The 19,443-nt window shown below is 39.5% G+C and overlaps 1 protein-coding gene across 7 annotated transcripts in view; it reads right to left on the bottom strand.

The window, feature by feature from the left end:
- synj1 (synaptojanin 1) overlaps window positions 1-19,443 on the bottom strand; it is a 37,002-nt gene that overhangs the window by 3,563 nt on the left and 13,996 nt on the right. For 2 of the 7 annotated variants that reach the window (XM_046860825.1, XM_046860824.1), the window contains exons 12-29: window positions 18,598-18,763; window positions 17,210-17,233; window positions 15,878-16,069; window positions 15,712-15,796; window positions 15,132-15,272; window positions 13,656-13,848; window positions 13,364-13,522; window positions 7,739-7,895; window positions 7,491-7,608; window positions 7,025-7,237; window positions 6,679-6,757; window positions 6,143-6,305; window positions 5,873-6,058; window positions 5,290-5,421; window positions 2,821-2,859; window positions 2,227-2,267; window positions 1,903-2,095; window positions 1,352-1,701 (exon numbers count right to left, since the gene is read on the bottom strand). In XM_046860825.1, the coding sequence (XP_046716781.1) occupies window positions 1,352-1,701; window positions 1,903-2,095; window positions 2,227-2,267; window positions 2,821-2,859; window positions 5,290-5,421; window positions 5,873-6,058; window positions 6,143-6,305; window positions 6,679-6,757; window positions 7,025-7,237; window positions 7,491-7,608; window positions 7,739-7,895; window positions 13,364-13,522; window positions 13,656-13,848; window positions 15,132-15,272; window positions 15,712-15,796; window positions 15,878-16,069; window positions 17,210-17,233; window positions 18,598-18,763 (2,631 nt within the window). Of the gene's footprint in view, window positions 1-331; window positions 356-1,351; window positions 1,702-1,902; window positions 2,096-2,226; window positions 2,268-2,820; window positions 2,860-5,289; window positions 5,422-5,872; window positions 6,059-6,142; window positions 6,306-6,678; window positions 6,758-7,024; window positions 7,238-7,490; window positions 7,609-7,738; window positions 7,896-13,363; window positions 13,523-13,655; window positions 13,849-15,131; window positions 15,273-15,711; window positions 15,797-15,877; window positions 16,070-17,209; window positions 17,234-18,597; window positions 18,764-19,443 lie in introns of all 7 variants that reach the window. The other 5 variants (XM_046860830.1, XM_046860829.1, XM_046860826.1 and 2 more) reach the window with 5 other exon arrangements.

A 19,443-nucleotide genomic window follows, 5' to 3' on the forward strand; every position in this document is an offset into this window, starting at 1 on the left:
CGGAAACAAATGACAGACAAAAATTGGTGATAAAACTTTCCTTGAACTATTTGTATAACTCTTCCTTTTTTTATATAACCAGTAAACTAACTGGAATTTAGAAATGCACATTATCAAGAGGTTCAAGTTAAGTTTTTCCCCCAAACAAATACATACTGCTAAAAAAATTATAAATCTAGAAATGGAATTTACAACAACTGAAACATGAAAAAAGGGGATAAAAAAATAATCAAGTGGAACATGGAGGTCACTACAATGTATGAGTATACACTGGGACATAGCACTATGGTGCTGTGAGCAGAATGCTGAGGCCAGAACTAGCGTTAAATACCTTTCAACCTGAGGACTGCTCCTGCTTGAGAGAGAAAGATAAACACACATAGACATACCCATAAACAAAAGCAGAAAAGCACAGAATCAGAAACAGTAAAGCTATGAGAGAAGAGAAAGGGTAAGAAAAGCTAAGAAACCAACAGAAATTTTAAAATAAAACATCCTCCCCAAAACATCCTGAATTACTGATGGATCTGCATCCTACAGCGAAACTGGTTACTAATTTGTGTATTTGTTGATTTGGGTAAATATGTAAACAATGCATTAGTTTATTTTGTATAGAAAAGACTTGATGTTAATTGTCAACATAATCAAAGAGCAGCTTGAATAACAGGAATTCGCAGATGACGTTTCACTTTAGCGGCGCTACAGTGTTTTAATGTAAGATTGCATTAACCTGGTAGTAAGTAATGCATTAAAACACATTTATCACTGCATATTTTGTAACCTATAGAGCTGTGTCTGTGACTGAGTCTATATTCTGGTGGTTAACACACAAATAATTTAGCTTAAAAGTGTTAATACAATATATTTTTCAATGAATACAATATAATTCAATACTTTTTATCCAGACAAACTGATTTCACTTGTGACATGCTTTTCTTGGTAAGATAATTAGGGGAAGAAAATTCTAAAAGTCTAAAATAATACTCATTTTTATATATTATAATATATTTTAGATCTGTATTGCTGATTGCCTACTTTGCAAAAAACCTGGCTTTGCCATGCAAGTTGTGCTGGTGTGTGTCATTATGTGCATTATGTGCATGTTGCCCTGCAAAGGACTGAAGAACACTTCAGAGTGTATTCCTGTCTGGAGTGTGTTCCCTAGTTAGGCTCTGAATACACAGCAACCCTCCCCAGGATGATGAACTTTAAAGGATGTTTACAACAAGAGAGTAATAAAAAAAAAAAACCAAAGACCCAAGAACTTAGACAGTGGTAGTTTCCTTGCCACTACCAGTCTTTTAGTATGACATATATTGTGACGTGAATTGCATTAAAGGACATGACTTACCTGAGACTCAGGAGCAGGAGCAGGAGCAGCCTCTTGTGGCAGCACATGGGAAGAGCGGCTACGGGGTGGTGGTTTGGGTGATGCCAGGCCAGGCTGAGGTGGCCTATATGCTCCAGTGCTTGTAGCAGCTGGCTGAGGCTGAGGAGGGGATGCCAATGTTGGTACCATAGGTGGGGGAAGCGCAGGTACCATAGGTGGGGGAAGCGCAGGTACCATGGGTGGCGGCAGCGTGGGTACCATGGGTGGAGGCAGCTGGGCCTGTATGGGTGTCCGAATTGGGGAGGAGGCCTGAGCCTGCATTGGAGAGGGCATCTGAGGCCTCATGTTTCCAGGCAATGAAGAAGGAGGTGCTGGAGGGTTAAGAAAAAACAGGGCCTTTTAGTCCCACTATAGTAAACATCCTGAAGGAAGAAGAACATGTCTAGTACAAGGTTACCTAACTTCAGGTACCCAAAGACAAAGATAGATGTTCAGACAGGAATTTTGAGGCAAAAAGAAACTAATCTGTAACATTTATCAGACTTTTCTGTTTGCTGCGTTTGTTCACATACCCAGAGGGAGTTCTGCTGGTTTGTTCTGTGCTTCTGGTACAGGTCTCGGGGCTCCAGGATGGTTATCTGGAGTGGGTCGGGGGGCTCCCGGGTGAACCTCAGCTATGGGTCGGGGAGCTCCGGGGTGGGAGGGAGGTGGTGGTGGTCTGGATTGTGGTGGCACACTGATAACACCTGCCCTAGGAGGAATGCTCTGAAACAAATTTTTTTTTATAACTTTAGTCTGAGTTATTGGTGTATTCTTCTGGTATGGCTAAATCCCCTGAACTCAAGTTCTGTTTGATCAATAAGCTTTTTTATGTAGTCTTTTCAAAATGTACTCACAGGTCTTAAACTGCTTGAAGCTCCAGTAGCCTGACCTCGTCCTGAAAAACAGGAGGAATCATACTTACATTTAGAAGATTTGTCTCCCTCAAAGCAAACATTTTTAATTACTTGGCTAAGACCATCCTTGGATCTAGCTTTAGCACTTTCCTGTTACCTAACCCTTTTCCTTGTTTTGAATGCATCCCCACATTTTTCAAGTGTATTATCTTTCTGAGCGTGCTGAAAGCCCGAGAACGTTTTTGAAGTAAAAAAACAAACATCTGAGACACTGTATGCAGAAACTGCTGCAGTACTCTCATCAAACAGCCATATCCTCCACCCTCTTCCTTTACTCCCTGACTCACCTCTTCCTGGTCAACAAGGGCCAAACACTGTACTGCCAGATCAAGCTATCTGCCCAAATGTGTAGCCAAAACCATGCACTATTCTTGCATGCAAGAGCATACTCCCTTTCCCATGAAAATTAAATGACCAACAGGGCCAGAATGAGGAAACCATGGAAGAACAGTCACTGATCATTTCATTAAAACCTGTGTACAAACTCAAAATGTAGTAAAAGAACGGACATTTAATCTCTGTGCACTTACTTACCAGCAACATCTGCCCTGGGTAGAGCAGGACTTTTTTGTCCTTTGCAGCATGGAGGAGTAAGTGAATTACCATTAGTCTCAGTTACTGGGTATTCAATCTATCAAATTCATGAGCTATACATTTATAACACTGTCAGTCTGTAAAATATCTGTATATGAACTCTTTGAGTATTTACCTTATCCAAAAAAACCTTCTATCTATTAACAATGTCACAAAATATGAACACATTAATATGGATAAGAGATGTGGACTAGAGATGTAAATTAAAATGGGGATAGCAATCGACAGAACAAAATAGTCATGTGAGTGCAAGCAAGCGGTCAGAAGCTCTTAAACAAAGATCATATTCAGCATAAAAGTGTGGTACTGCTCCATGTAATTACATCATCCTTATTAACTGCCTGGTCAGTGTTAAAGTAGTTAGAATTTGTTGGCCTATCGTTTGGGAAATAGAAACAATTAAATTAACCGGACATTATCACCTGCAGGTGCAAATACAAATATCTGCAAGAGCAGGATTTAAAATAAATAATTTCCATAAACATCTTTGCATGAATCCTATTGTGATGTTGCTGAGGCTTGGGAGAAGAAAACTATCAGAACTATATTGGTTTTTGCCACTGTTTTTAGAAGAACGGGAGAGGGGTTTATCTCCTTACTCTTTTTTTGGCTCCCATTAGGGGTCGCCACAGCGAATCATCCGTCCTCATACTATCCTCATAAATACTGACTTCTACATCTGCCACTTTTAAACCAACTACCTGCATTTCTTTCCTCACTACATCCATAAACCTCCTCCTTGACCATCTTCTTTTCCTCCTTCCTGGTGGCTCCATCCTGAGCATTCTCCTAACAATATACCCCATTTTTCTCCTCTGCACATGTCCAAACCATCTCAATCATACCTCTTTCACTTTGTCTCCAAAACATCCTACATGCGCTGTCTCTCTAATAAACTCGTTTCTATCTTGTCCATCCTCGTCACTTCAAACGAAAATCTTAATATCTTCAGCTCTGCTACCTCCAGCTCCGCCTCCTGCCTTTTACTCAATGCCACTGTCTCTAAACCATACATCATCACAGGTCCTATAAACTTTCCCTTTCTCTCTCCCTCCTTTTTTTGTTTATATGCAGCAAACAAGGTAAAACAACAAAAACAAGAATTGGACAGTGAAAGGCTGAAAAAAAGGTTCTGTTGACAGATGAGTCCAAATTTGACATTTCTAGAAGAACTGCCTCTGCCCTGCACACCCACAGTCAAACATAAAGGTAAAAACTTAAGGTTTTTGATTGTTTTAGAGCAGGGAAGCTTGGAGACTTATTTTGTGTGAAAAGAATACTGAGCCAATAAGGCTACCATTTCATACTTCAGTGACATGCAACTGGACATCTGTCTAACTGGAAAAAACAAGACAAAAATCTGACGTATATGTCCAAGCTGTATAGGAACTGCTCTGGGATGAACTGGATTGCAAGGTCAGAAATATCCAGCTAGCAAAGAACAACTTTGGCAAGTTTTACAATTGGCATGGCAAAGTATTTTTAGCTGAATGTTTGAAGAAACGAACTGTCTACTAAGTGTAAAACTGTTATTCATGCTAAGGAACGATATTTTAATGAAAATAAAGTGTAATATCTGTACATTTATATATTTGCGGTCAAAGTAATTCTTTATACTATTAAATTACTGAATTTGGTGAATATAAACACAAGGGACATGCATGTGTCTCTCAAAATCTATAAAAGACTAGGTGTTTCTAAACCTTTTACAGGCACTGTATGCAAACAAACAATTTTCTGTATAAAGCAGTTGCCAATTGTTACATCACACTTTATCTAGGCACTCACAGCAGAACTGAGAGGTCATGCACAAATAGATCTGATCTTGAAAAACAAAACAATAAGTAATACTGAACAAAAATTCCTAAATTCCAAAAGTGCATGAACTCTTCATTTCTAATGTGTCCATGACACACAAATTTAATAAATATAGAAAAGTAATACTACGTTTTTTGTAATTACCTTCATTAACACTCAAGTCAAGTAGGTTCAATGGCTCTGCAAAGCCTTGAAACAAGAATTTATATTTCGGCAATGAAATAAAAAAAAACATTCAGAGGCTGTTTACAGAAGTAATATATTCAAAATGGTAATAATACAAACGGGAATTTGAAAACAGTGACGAAGTGTACAATTGCCCAGTTTTAACACAGGGTTTCTGCAGGTTTCACAAAGTCAAATGCAAGACTTTTTAAGACCTTTATAAGACCATGAAAAATGAAATGTATCTATATCACAACATCAAAAACACACACACAAATATGTTGCTAGAAACTGGCCTAACCAAGCCCTAAATTAAACTTCCCCATAGGTAAAAAATCATCCGTTTTACATTTGTGATACAATCCAAGAGAGATTGTATCCAACCACAGAAACAGAATGAAAGATTTATTATGTTAACTACTTTACCTGAGGGAGGTGGGGGGCGCTGAGGAGGTGCAGGTCTGGCAGGGGGAGCGTTGGGTCGTGGAGGAGGGGGGCGTTTTGGTTCCAGTCCTTGCGATAATGAAGCTCCTAACATCTGATAATCCAAAGGAGTAACTAAAAGAAACAATTGATGATAAACACCATCACCACGAGAATAATCCAAAGCTTTGAGGTAACCTGCAGCACTATATAGGCACAGCAAAAGCTTCAGCAGGCTCCTTAAATACTTCCCCATAATAGATCCTTAAAAACGTACAGAACACATATTCATCTGTGGCACTTCTAAAAGTTTCACTCTTTACCTTCCTGTTCCCTCCTACATGTGATCGGACTGAGACCACCTTTCAGCCACAGTGGAAAAAGTGAAATCAATACATTTGTAAAAAGTAAAATAAATAAATAACAAAACAAACAAAAACAAATAAATTACACAACAAATTAACTGGAATTATATAAATAAATAAATCGTATAAAGAAATTCTGTGGAATTTTTTAGTCATGCACATGTTCTTTGTTAAAGTAAATGTTAAGACAAAATGTAAGCAGCATTTCTGCTTCACCCAACCTTGTGGGGGTCCGGCTGTGCGTGGTGGAGCTCTGCTCGGCCTGCAGGGGGGTGCAGGCTCCCCATGAGTTGGTGAAGGGCACGGGCTGGAGCGTGGTGAGGGTGCTGGAGAAACACCCACATCAATCCCAGCACCAGGTTGCAAGTGCTGGGGAAGAATATCCTCCACCTCCTCATCCACATCGCCTTTAAAACACAGCAGTGTCAAATAAGATTGCTGATTATTTCAACCTCTGTTTTTATAAAAGCCATGATCGTAACCAGACATACCCTCCATGTCAAACTCGTCTCCCATATCGTTGTCCTCGGCGAGCAGCGTGGAGCTGGCGGAGGTGGGAATGCTGCCACAAATCCTCTCCACACTCATTTCCTCTTCCAGACTCTTGATCCAGCCAGGGCTCTTCAGACGTATGTCTATGGTTTTTCCCAACACCTGAATATATATATATATAGCAGGAAAGGTTACACATAAGAAAATCTGTAAACAATTCCTTATTAGATTGTTAGAAGCCTAATGGAAAAGTGTTGCACTGAACACCGAAAACACTGCAGGATCCCTAATCAGCTTTTTGGAAGAAGAGTCCAATTTAAATTATTATTTGTTTTTTAACGTGATGTCATTTATTATACATCAGAGTTGATGGTTCTTACTATATGATAATCTCCTGAGAATCTTTGCTCCTGTTTTCCCCCAATTTTTTAAATTTGGCTTTTAAGGGACTAAACCAAGAAATGTTTTATATTCAGACACAGCAAATTAATTTAGGTTTAGAGCCCACCAAACAATTACAACCCTGTTTACTTACAGTGGAGGCACTCAGTGAGAGTGCAGCAAGTGCAGAATACCCCTCCAAAAACGTCACCCACATCTTTTCCTCCACAAACCTGTTTTAAAAATGACAGAAAATACAGCTTAACAAATAAATAAATAAGTAAATAAACATAAATAAATAAATAAATAGTGCCTCCATGTACAACATAATAATTTGATGGTATAAAAGTCAGTATAAGTTTACTTTGTATGTATATACTGTTATGAACATTTATTCAGATTTACAATTTCACAAAAAAAACTGTCAATATCTTGTTTAGAGGCATATCACAAGCACAGTAATAATATTAGCTGGAATCATGCGCCAACCACACCCTTACCTGATAAGAATGACCTCGCCAAAGTCAGCAAACTTGTCCAGAAGCGCATCGATCAGTGCATCATCAAAGTAATCATCAGGCCCTGAGCTGCACAGAGAGACTAGCACGGTGCCATCAGGAGGACCTTGCAGGGCGATCACTTCTTTGTATACCTGATGTCGTTCTTCTGGATCTACCTCAAGAATATCCACATCGATGATTGCCACCACGGGTCTAGAGGAGATGAACACAGTTTTTATGATTACTGAAATTCATTTAGTAATGGTTTTGTGGATACAGATTAAAGGTGGTCTTGAAAAATGTTTTCCACATAAACACAGTATCAGAGAACTGGATTAGCAGAATGTTGCTATTTATTATTTTTTTTCCCATTCAAATCCATGCACTGAAGAAATCAATGTGTCCAAAAGGCTTTATCTTAAATACTAAATAATCAATAAAAACAGGGCTTTGGTGTGTGTTGTACCTGTGGTCTGAGGTCTTGAGCTCAGCTCTGCTGTAGAACTTTAGCTCACCAGGGCTCCACATGTGCTGATCTTCCTCATCTACTGGTGCGCCTACTACATTCAGATCCAACTCCTCAGCTAAACACACACACACACACACACACACACACACACACACACACACACACACACACAGAGAGATAAGTTCGACCTGCTTTGAACTGCAAAATGCAAGAACAAAGAGATAAAATGTAAACAGCGCCCTCACCTGTTTTCTGAAAGTCCCACTTTCTTCTCATCCAGAGCACACGGTCAGTCCACGCAGGTGTGCGACATTTCTCACTTGTGTCATAGTCGTCAGAAAAGAGATCATATTTGTAGGTAGGAGCAAAATCCAACTTTCCCTCAATAAAGCCCTTAAATACCTGTAATAAAGAGGAAAATAATTGTAGAAATCTAATGTCAGACTCACACTGTGCCATTTTTAATATTCCTTTGCGATTGTTTTTTGTCAGACTGTATGTACATGATCCTTAAGTCACACTCTACTACAGTGAAAAACTGTCATGATATGCCCTCATAATAAAAACGTCATACAAACATTCCTTTTCCCTCCATAACTCATAAAGTTTCTCTTCTTGCTGTAGTGTCCACCTGACTCGTTTCAGCATTTTCCCTTAGGTGGTTTGAAGTTGTCACGCTAATTTCGTCATCAGGTTCGGTGCTCCTATTCTTGGTTTGACAGTTGTGATATGACTCACACAGCGGAAGAGTGTCTGAAATCTTCTAAAACTGGCAGAATTTCATCGGAGAAAAAAAACAAAAAACTATCGCATCGGCTGAAATGAAAATGTCAAAAAAGCGTTCAAAGACTACAGATTTTAGACTAGGATTACAGGGATCTTCTAGGAGTTTTAAAATTTGTCTCAGAGACCAAATCATTGCCAAAATTGCAGAATGTCCAGCTAGCTTTCTTCTTCTTCTTCTTCTTCTTCGGCTGCTCCCATTAGGGGTCGCCACAGCGGATCATCTGTCTCCATACCACCCTGTCCTCTACATCTGCCTCTTTTACACCAACTACCTGCATGTCTTCCCTCACCACATCCATGAACCTCCTCCTTGGCCTTCCTCTTTTCCTCCTACCTGGTGGCTCCATCCTTAGCATTCTTCTACCAATATAATTCATGTCCCTCCTCTGCATATGTCCAAACCATCTCAATCTCGCCTCCCTCACCTTGTCACCAAAACATCCTACATGCGCTGTCCCTCTAATAAACTCATTTCTAATCTTATCCATCCTCGTCACTCCCAACGAAAACCTCAACATCTTCAGCTCTGCTACCTCCAGCTCCACCTCCTGTCTTTTACTCAATGCCACTGTCTCTAATCCATACAACATTGCAGGTCTCACCACAGACCTATAAACTTTCCCTTTCATTTTGCAGATACCCTACTATCACAAATCACTCCTGTCACTCTTCTCCACCACTCCACCCTGCCTGCACTCTTTTCTTCACTTCTCTAACACACTCTCCATTACTTTGCACTGTTGAACCCAGGTACCTGAATTCCTCCACCTTCTCCAGCTCTTCTCCCTGCAACCGCACAACTCCACTGCCCTCCCTCTCATTCACACACATGTATTCTGTCTTACTCCTACTGAGTTTCATTCCCCTTCTCTCCAGTGCATATATCCACCTCTCCAGGCTCTTCTCAACCTGCTCCCTACTCTCACAACAAATCACAATATCATCCATAAACATCATAGTCCAGGAGACTCCTGTCTGACCTCGTCCGTCAACCTGTCCATCACCACTGCAAACAGGAAAGGGCTCAGGGCCGATCCTTGATGCAGTCCAACCTTCACCCTGAACCAGTCTGTTGTTCCTACTGCACACTTTACTGCCGTCACACTGTCCTCATACATGTCCTGCACCACCCTCACATACTTCTTTGACACACCTGACTTCCTCACACAATACCACAACTCCTCTCTTGGCACCCTGTCGTACGCCTTCTCTAAATCCACAAATACACAATGCAATTCCTTCTGTACTTCTCTATACTTCTCCATCAACATTCTCAAAGCAAATAAGGCATCTGTGGTGCTCTTCCTCGGCATGAAACCATACTGTTGCTCACAGATGGTCACCTCTTCTCTCAGCCTGGCTTCCACTACTCTTTCCCATAACTTCATGGTGTGACTGATCAACTTAATTCCCCTGTAGTTACTGCAAGACTGCACATCTCCTTTATGCTTAATGATCGGTACCAGCACACTTCTTCTCCATTCCTCAGGCATCTTCTCACCTTCCAAAATCCTGTTAAACAATCTGGTCAAAAACTCCACTGCCATCTCTCCTAAACATCTCACGCTTCTACGGTATGTCATCTGGTCCAACCGACTTTCCACTCTTCATCCTCTTAATCGCTGCTCTCACTTCCTCCTTACTAATCCTATCCACATCCTGCTTCACAATCTCCACATCATCCAACCTTCTCTCTCTGATTTTCCTCATTCATCAGCTGCTCAAAATACTCCCTCCACCTTCTCAACACACTCTCCTCACTAGTCAACACATTTCCCTCTCCATCCTTTACTGCTCTAACTTGCAGTACATCCTTCCCAGCCCGGTCCCTCTGCCTGGCCAATCGGTACAAATCCTTTCCTCCTTCCTTAGTGTCCAACTTCTCATACAGCTCCTCATATGCCTTTTCCTTGGCTTTCGCCACATCCCTCTTAACCTGCTGCCGCATCTCCTTGTACTCCTGCCTACTTTTCTCATCACTCTGTCTATCCCACTTCTGTTTTGCCAACCTCTTTCTCCTTATGCTCTCCTGCACTTCCTCATTCCACCACCACGTCTCCTTGTCTTGCTTTCTATTTCCAGATGTTACACCAAGTACTTTTCTAGCTGCCTCCCTCATCACTCCTGCAGTAGTTGCCCAATCATCCAACACCTCCTTAACACCACTGAGCCTCTGTCTGACCTCTTCCCTGAACCTCACACTACACTCTTCCTCCTTCAGTTTCCACCATCTTATTCTTCTTTCAGTCCTCACACTGCTCCTCTTCTTCTTCGCCTCCAAAACCATCCTACAGACCACCATCCGATGCTGTCTAGCTACACTGTCCCCTGCCAACACCTTACAGTCTCCAATCTCCTTTAGGTTGCATCTCCTGCATAGCACATAGTCCACCTGTGTGCACCTTCCTCCACTCTTATCGTCACCCTATGATCCTCCTTCTTCTTAAAATAAGTGTTCACCACTGCCATTTTCATCCTTTTAGCAAAATCTACCACCATCTGCCCTTCCACATTCCTCTCCTTAAAACCATACCTACCCATCACCTCCTCATCACCTCTGTTCCCTTCACCTACATGCCCATTAAAGTCTGCCCCAATCACCAATCGTTCTTTCCTAGGTACACCATCTACCACTTCATCTAATTCACTCCAGAATCTTTCCTTCTCCTCCATCTCACAGCCAACTTGTGGAGCATAGGCACTGATGACATTTATCATCATCCTTCAACTTCCACCTTCACGATCATCACCCTATCAGAAACTCTCTTCACCTCCACTACACTCTTACTGTACTCTTCCTTCAGAATCACCCCTACACCATTTCTCTTCCATCCACACCATGATAAAACAGTTTAAATCCACCTCCAATGTTCCTGGCCTTATTCCCTTTCCACTTGGTCTCCTAAACACACAACATATCTACCTTTCTCCTCTCCATCATATCAGCTATCTCTCTCCCTTTACCCGTCATAGTACCAACATTTAAAGTACCAACCCGAACCTCCACTCTCCTGCACTGCTCCTTTCCCTGCCGTCTCTGTAGACGTCTTCCTCCTCTCCTTCTCCTCCTTCGGCCAACAGTAGCCCATTTTCCACCGGTACCCTGTCAGCTAACGATACCTGTGGTGGTCGTTGGTAACCCGGGACCGATCCGGTATGAAATTCTCATTTGTGATCCGCATATTTGATTTGGCACATGTTTTACGCTGGATGCCCTTCCTAACGCAACCCTCCCCATTTACCCGGGCTTGGGACCGGCACTAAGAGTGCACTGGCTTGTGCATCCATAATGGCTGGGTTTAGACAAGAGAAATTATAAAATCCTTAAATCGGTTGAATCACAAATCATTTTTTGTTAAAAAAAAAAAAAAAAAATGAAGATGGGTAAAAACTCAAAAAATAAAATATTGAATTGTAATTTTAATTGCAAAATATGTTATAATGCATAAATCTTTTAAAAAGATTTAGACAAATATGAAAATATACAGACAATGATACATGCACAACAAACAACATAGTTCTAATTGTCTTAATATAACTAGAGAAATATGATTGTTTTCAATTAATATCAGTGGCTATATTTGACACATTTTGTATCAGGGGGTCCCTGCCCCATATTTCTATTGCGTAAGGGGTCCTGGAGCTGAAAATGTTGAAGACCTCTGCATTAATGCGTATAGACGTCGATCATTTACTTATTTAACATTAGCAACCACTTTATGCTGATCAGAGTGGTGGCAGATTTGGTGCATATCCTGGCAAAATGGGAATGTTTTTTTTTTTTTAGCAAAATTAAACCAAAGTAAAGAAAACGTGTGAAATACTAAGAACACCTTATGATTCATTAGCTTGCAGAAACACCTTCATCAGCAATAAATTAAATAATCATGTTCTGTATGACTATCAGTTTCTCATATCACTGTAGAGGAGTTTTTGTCCAATCAAATTTACAATATTGCTTCAGTTCAGTGAAGTTTGCGAGCTTGTGTTAATGCACAGCTCTCTCATGTCCTACAACAGCATTTCAGCCAAGGGTAAGGTCTAGACTTTACCTGGACCATTACAGCACCTTCATTCAGTTATTACTGTCACTGTTTTATTGCATGACCCAATTTCAGTTAAGCTTTAGCTGTTAAACAGGTGACCTTACATTTGACTCTAAAATACTGTGTGTACAGAAGAGTTCATAGTCAACTTAAGGACTGGTCATGTGGCTGCAAAACAAACCAAAATTCCCACCCCCTCTACCACCATGCTTGACAGTTGGTATGAGGTGCTTTTGCTGATATGCTCTTTGTTTTTTTTTGGCAAATGTGGTGCTGTGCATTATGGGGAAATATCTCCACGTTGGTCTCATCTGTCCAAAAGAACACTGTTCCAGAAATCTTGTGGTTTGTTCAAATACAATTTTTAAAACTCAAGCCTTGTTCTCTTTTTAGAGAGAAGAGGATTTCTCCTCTCCTTCCAAGCAAACCACACTTGGTCAGTCTTTTTCTAATTATACTGTAATGAATGTTCACATTTAACATGCTACATGGAGAGTCTGAAGTGTAACTCTTGTTTTTTTTTGCAATTTATCCTGAGCATTGGTGATGGTCTGACCATAGGGTGAATTGGGCTGAGCGGTCCACTCCTGCAGCTGTCTTGAATGTTTTACACTTGTAAAATGATCTTCCTTTCTTTAGAATGATCAGCTTTAAATTCTTTCTCCAAGATCACTGCTCATGTCTTTACTCTACGGCGTTAACACAGCCGAACGCTCCAGACAAAAAAAACTGCTAAAACTTTCAATTAATCAAGGGCATTTAATTAGCAGCACCTGGCTGCTACAAAGCGTCTTTAATGTTCCTTAAAGCAGTAAAGGTGTATTTAGTTTTTGAACATGACTTTTCCATTTTGTCTTTTTTTTTTTGTTAATTACATAAAGACATGGTGTAATGTGTTATGTGCTGGTGTTCATCTGAGGTTATATTCACTGGATTTTAAGACCTGATGGCATAAATTCATTTTTCACATGACTGTATAACAGTATATTATATATAGTGCACTATACAACTTACTATAATACATTCAATGTTTGTTACCTGGCCTGCATTTTTCTGTTCCACAAGCTGGTCCCCAGCTCTCAGAGCATCCCAGTTCTTCTGCCTGATCAGCTCTTTTACCTCCTCATTTGGCAGACTAATGCGATAATTGAAGTCTCCACACCAGAACACATAATCATGGGAATAGAGCAGACGGCCCTGTGCACAAAGACAGAAAAATATGAGCGAATAGATGCTTTGGATAGACTGTGGTAGCTTAAAGTTCAACATTTTTCATCTAAATGTAGTTAGTCTGTTTGCCTTGATTTTAACAGAAACATAAAAAAGTTACCATAGGGAATGAAAGCCTTCGAGTGATCTCGTTGTAGTCGTCATTTCGCTCCTTGACCTGTGACTGGCCGGCGGCAAAATGGGAGCACACAAAGCAGATACTGGTGGTGTGGAAAAGCATTCGAATAGCCACACCTCCTTTGTTACCAGTGGCGCCACCCATTCCAGTCTTGACTGTGTCTACAGCAACATCTCTGTTTAAAAGAGAGAAGAATTGTTAAAATCACAAGTCTTCTGTGCCACCTATAAACAATCAACAACTCTTCCTAAGATCTAAAGATTGAGACAATATAGAGCAAGCAGAAGAATGCCAGCCATTTAAACATCTTGTGCAGTGCACGAGATGAATAAAATAAATAAATAAATAAAAAAACATTGTGTCTTAGCAAGATTTTATATTGCCTATCATTATACATTATACTGCCTAAAGCCTATCATTATTGTTTGCCTGGTTAAGATCTGGTGCCTGTGATGTCCATACAATATTATTTACATCATGTTTACATCTAGTGTGCCCTTTTTGCCATGTTAACCAATAAACTGCTGTAAATATATGAACATTTACACTCAGTTCCCAGTAAAGATAAAGATACTTTTATATTCTGACAACTGCAATGTTCTATGAGAACTATGTAGATAAACAATTAATGATTGCAGCCTCCCATTTTTCATTGCTTTCACCTCCCATTTTCCATGCACCAACAGAAGGGATAGTCATTTAAATAATAACTGATGGGACAGTGACCATGGTCCCTTTTCAGTGATGGACAGTCTAGAACAGTTGTCTCCAACCCCCAGGCCGCACAGAAAGAATACATAACTTACATTATTTCCATTTTATTTATTATCTGATTCGGAACAATGTTTTATTTTTGAAAATTACCGGATTCTCTCCACCTCATCTGCCTATGACTCACTCTTGATGCATGTCATGATGCCTCGGTCACATGTCTTACCTCCATCCGCTACATTCTTAAAAAGGCTGCTCCGGCCGCAAACACATAATACATTACCGCTAAATTAAAAACCCCAAGCTAATAAAATGAACAAAAAAACAACACAGTAGATCCACGTTTATTATTATATTTAGAAAACACCAGTTTTTATGCCGGTCGTATCATTTTATTTAGTTGTATTTACACCTTAAAGGCCGGTCTGTGAAAATATTGTCCGACATTCAACCAGTCCGTGAAAATATTGTCCGACATTGAACCGGTCCGTGGGGCAAAAAAAAGGTTGGGGACCGCTGGTCTAGAGGACTGTGTGGATTGTGTATAGCATTAGATGAGTTGCAGTCAGTCACTGTATAACAATAAAATGTGAACCCAATGAAGAGTCACCGAGTGTAAATACAAGTGGGTACTACAGTGTATTACAGAGGGTATTTGAGTATGTATGGTGTTTGAGCTGACAACATGACCTTCTAGATTTTTACAGTGTACAATAAAATTATAAATAGATGCCCAGGTGAGAATACCTGATGAAGGCAGCATGCTGGGGCCGAATAAAAATGAAGAGGCAAACTCCCACCAGCTGCTCCGAGGCCAGCAGCACATACTTATGATCCCGTGAGATGCTCTTCTGCAACTCTGCTGCCCACAGCTTCTGATTGGTAGTGCTGTACAGAAAACAATCATATTTAACTATACTTTAAGCTAAAATGTCATTATACCTGACGTTTTCTTAATAAAAGTATTTTTTAGGGGCAAACTTATGTTGGAAAACAACCTACGTTTCCTAAGTTAATTGGATATTTTAATGTAGAATATTTATTATATATATTTTTTCAATTAGTGATTTGCCAAAGATGCTGATGGAATAAGTAGGATGATGAAAGGCATTATAGACGGCAGTGTTTTATTTGGTTTGATGCCATTATCTGATTTGAGAAGTATAATAAAGTCTCATTTTCTCTTCTCTTTCATGCAAGTCTAGTGGAACAATAATTGAAAATGATTAAGTACAGCTAATTCTTCTTAATGTAATGGCTACTGAGGTATTTAACACAATTTTTATACGGTCCTATTTTTAAAATGAATGGATTGTGGGCTTTGTACCTTGCACTGACTATGTTACCAGCATTTAGCTCCACCATTTCCTCAAAGCCGATGGCAAAGATGTCTGCAGGCTGGGGTCTGCTTTCTGAGATATAAAGCAATAACTTAGTGGGAAATTTGTAAATGATTAGTTAATAATATAAAGTGTTTTCAGATAGATGCTCACCTTGAAACTCGGGGTGGCCTGCTTTTTTTGGCGCATCTAGAAGCCAGTCGCTGAGAGTCTGATTCCGAAACGCGATGCTGCGGAACTGCTTGCCCCCATTGACATTCCAGGTCCCCACACACACACGGATCTTTTTTGGCCTTGTGAATTTGTGGTGATTCTGACACATGCCTAACAACACCCTGGGAGATGCTGAAAGCCAAAAAGATCAGCAAGTCAGTCGAAAAAATTCTTCAAACACTTATGGCAACCACTGCATCTCAAACATCAGAGAAATTATGGTTATTAAACATGTACTTCTAGTGAAAAAGTAGAATATATGAGAAAGCTTTTTAATGGCTGAACAAAGTGGAACAATGGCTCACAGTGTTTTTCTATGATATGATGTATATTTCCAGATATGTGCAGAACTTTTAGCTGGGAAACAGAAATGCAACTCTATGTTTTGTCATTTATTAAATGTAAAAAAAAAAAAAAGATGTCTATAAAAATATTATTGTAACAGTGTCATAGGGCAAGTATTATTAGTATTAATTAATTTGTGTCTGTCTATCCATCCATCCATCCATCTAAAACTTACATTATGCACTCTATACACACCAGTTAGATGTGATACACTAATTTGATTGGTTGAACCAAGCACCAAAAGTGCCTACATTTTTAACAACTGTACTACAGATTTTCTCTGTCTATATCAGTCTGCTTATCTTTGTTTGCTACATAAAATCTCACTTCCTATTTCAAAAACAGTTACAACAGCAGAGTTGGCAACATCATTATTAAACAAGGCAAATGAAAAAGCCTTACACTATGAAAACTCATCAGACAGATATACACAAAGAAGTAATACTAATTTCACTTAAGACAGAAATGTACAAATCATTGTAAACTAGCTAGTCAACTAGCAGTCATAATATATAGTTAGTGTTATTGCTATTTATCTCTTGCATTGCTTATACTAAATAAATATATTAAATATATATATTTAATATAATTGCACTGGTGGTGCATAATTGCTTGTGTACTGCATATATCATTGCCTTGGTCTCTTCAGTACATATCCTTCAGCCATAAGTCTTACAGCATAAATAACTCAAATACAACCCCCCCCCTGAAAAAAAAAAATAATCAAGGGCTAAAACGAGAACACCTCTTTTACATTGTTTTTCTATGTTCCCCTTTTCTGTTGAATTTGAATTTCTTTTTTATTTTACACTTCACCAGATGTTTTGCACATATCTCACATCAGTCATCATAAGATAATGCTGAACAGCCATAAAATGAGAAATCATTGACAGTTATGACTGAGCTACACATACTATCATACTGTACCTGATTGTAAAATGGGCTCAGAGACTAACCATGTAAGCAGCAAGAAGGGAGGGGAGAGAGAGAGAGAGAGAGAGAGAGAGAGAGAGAGAGAGAGAGAGAGATAACGAGAGAGGGAGGGGAACACAAGCAGCAAAGTTAGCAGTTAGCCATCAAGGCTTATAACAACATTAGCATAGTGTATAAGTACTAATCTCATAGCCTCGGCAGCTGGAGGACTAACATGAACAAGCTGGAATTAAGCACTTAAACATGTCACTTTTACTAACTATGTAAGCCACAGTATAAATTACATATCATTCACAGTATATACAATAATACAATCACAGAATATGGGCATGCAGGGACATATTGCCAAAGGAATATGAAGAATGCCATGTGTGTGCAATTTAATATCACCTTATAGTTGATTTCTTTCCACAATAGCAACAGGTCTTGTAATGTGTTAAATTTTACATTCATGGCATTTGGCATATACCCTGATCCAGAGCGACTTACATCTATCTCATTCATACAACTGAGCAGCTACGTTGTTAAGGGCCTTGCTTAGGGGCCCAGGAGTGCCAGCTTATTGTAACTGGGATTTGAATTCTCTACCTGTGGATCCAACGTCCAATGTCACTAAGCTGCTATCTTCCAATGCCTTAGTGTAGCAACCACTAAGCTACCACCTTCAACTGCCTTAACCACTGATATACCACCTTCTTACACCACAGCAATTTGCATCAACATTAATTCAATGTTGATTAATTGAAGAACAACATTGGCATACTGTTGTTTGTTACATTCGGTAAACAGTACTGTGGAACATCTGGAACATGAGTTACTTTCTGTTATCACTCTAACCCTAACCCAGTTCTCTTGAAATAAATAAAAATTGTGAAGTCACTAGAAAACCAGAAAGACTTTCCCAGGGTGTAAAACATGTTTATCAAAACAATGACACTGGAGACTCCCCATACAAATGCTCAATAAACACCCCCTTAGGGAAAGTTGTAAAATACCAATAATAATATTATTTTGTGAATATCAACTTCATTCTTATTATTAGCCGTATGCTTAACCTAGTATTAGATTATGTAGAGGTCTGTCATTACAAGTCTCTGTGATTGAGCTATTCAAACAATAACAGGAGATAATGTACACTTTAATATACACCTGTGACTTGAATTACAGCTGGAACTACTGTCTGAGGTACCGAAATTAACAATTTCATTAGAGAAACTATCAGCACTGTAGTACAAGTCAAAATAAGGCTGAGAAAGCTTTAAGCAAATAACATCAAGTGTTTGCATGTGTGGATTTAAAATGTAAACAATTGCAAGGAAACGGTGTTGAAAGAAAATGCACAAACGTTTGCTAAGTACATTGTTAAAGTGCCATTTACAAACCATAAAGACTGCTGGTGGTGAGGAGAGCTCTAGCTTTATCAGCCAGGTCACTGTTCAGAGTGCTGCCCAACCTCAGTATATCAATAGCTTCTTGCTTTGAACTGTCAAAGAAGTTGTTCTGGATGGTCCTGGTGACTGAGCGCGCTCCGTCTTTCAGCTTTCCAGTCTGCACAACACCACAAAGACAAACACTAAGAAATACCCATGAAAAGCAATCTGCTCAGGGAAAGAAAACAGATAACAGAAATCCCTGTAGAAATATTACAAAAAAAGCAGAAATTAAATGCAGAAAACCACAGAGTGCACGGGTACACAAATATACAAGAACAGCAGATATTTTATGTTGAAGCTTATGATGTGATGCTAGCTTTAAGACAATGGAACCGAATTCTCTGCAAAAACAGAAAATAAACCAGACAATCTAATCGTATGTGATTTACCTATCTCCACCTTTCGCCTCTTTTCTTCCCTATACAGATTAAAGGTATTAACAATAAAGAACAATTTTCTAATTAAAACAAAACAGAAAAATCCTGCAAAAATTCTTTTGAGTCCTAAACACACCCAGTCCTAAACAGCCACCGTCAGCTTTTATTATTAAAGTCAAATTTATGCGTTTGTCATACTCTATTTGGGCAAAAGTATGGGGACACTGTTACCATAACAGTGGAGGCACACAATTGTATAGGACGTCTTTGGATTTGGTATTATACATTTTTCCTTCACTAGAACTAGAAGCCCCAAACCTGTTCCAACATGACCATGCTACTGTGCACATAGACAGCTTCTTAAATATACAATTTACATGAGTTGGAGCAGAAGATCTTGGGTGGCCTGCTGTGGAGC

This window comes from Silurus meridionalis, chromosome 11, assembly GCF_014805685.1.
Source record: "Silurus meridionalis isolate SWU-2019-XX chromosome 11, ASM1480568v1, whole genome shotgun sequence".
Classification (NCBI taxonomy): Eukaryota; Metazoa; Chordata; class Actinopteri; order Siluriformes; family Siluridae; genus Silurus; species Silurus meridionalis.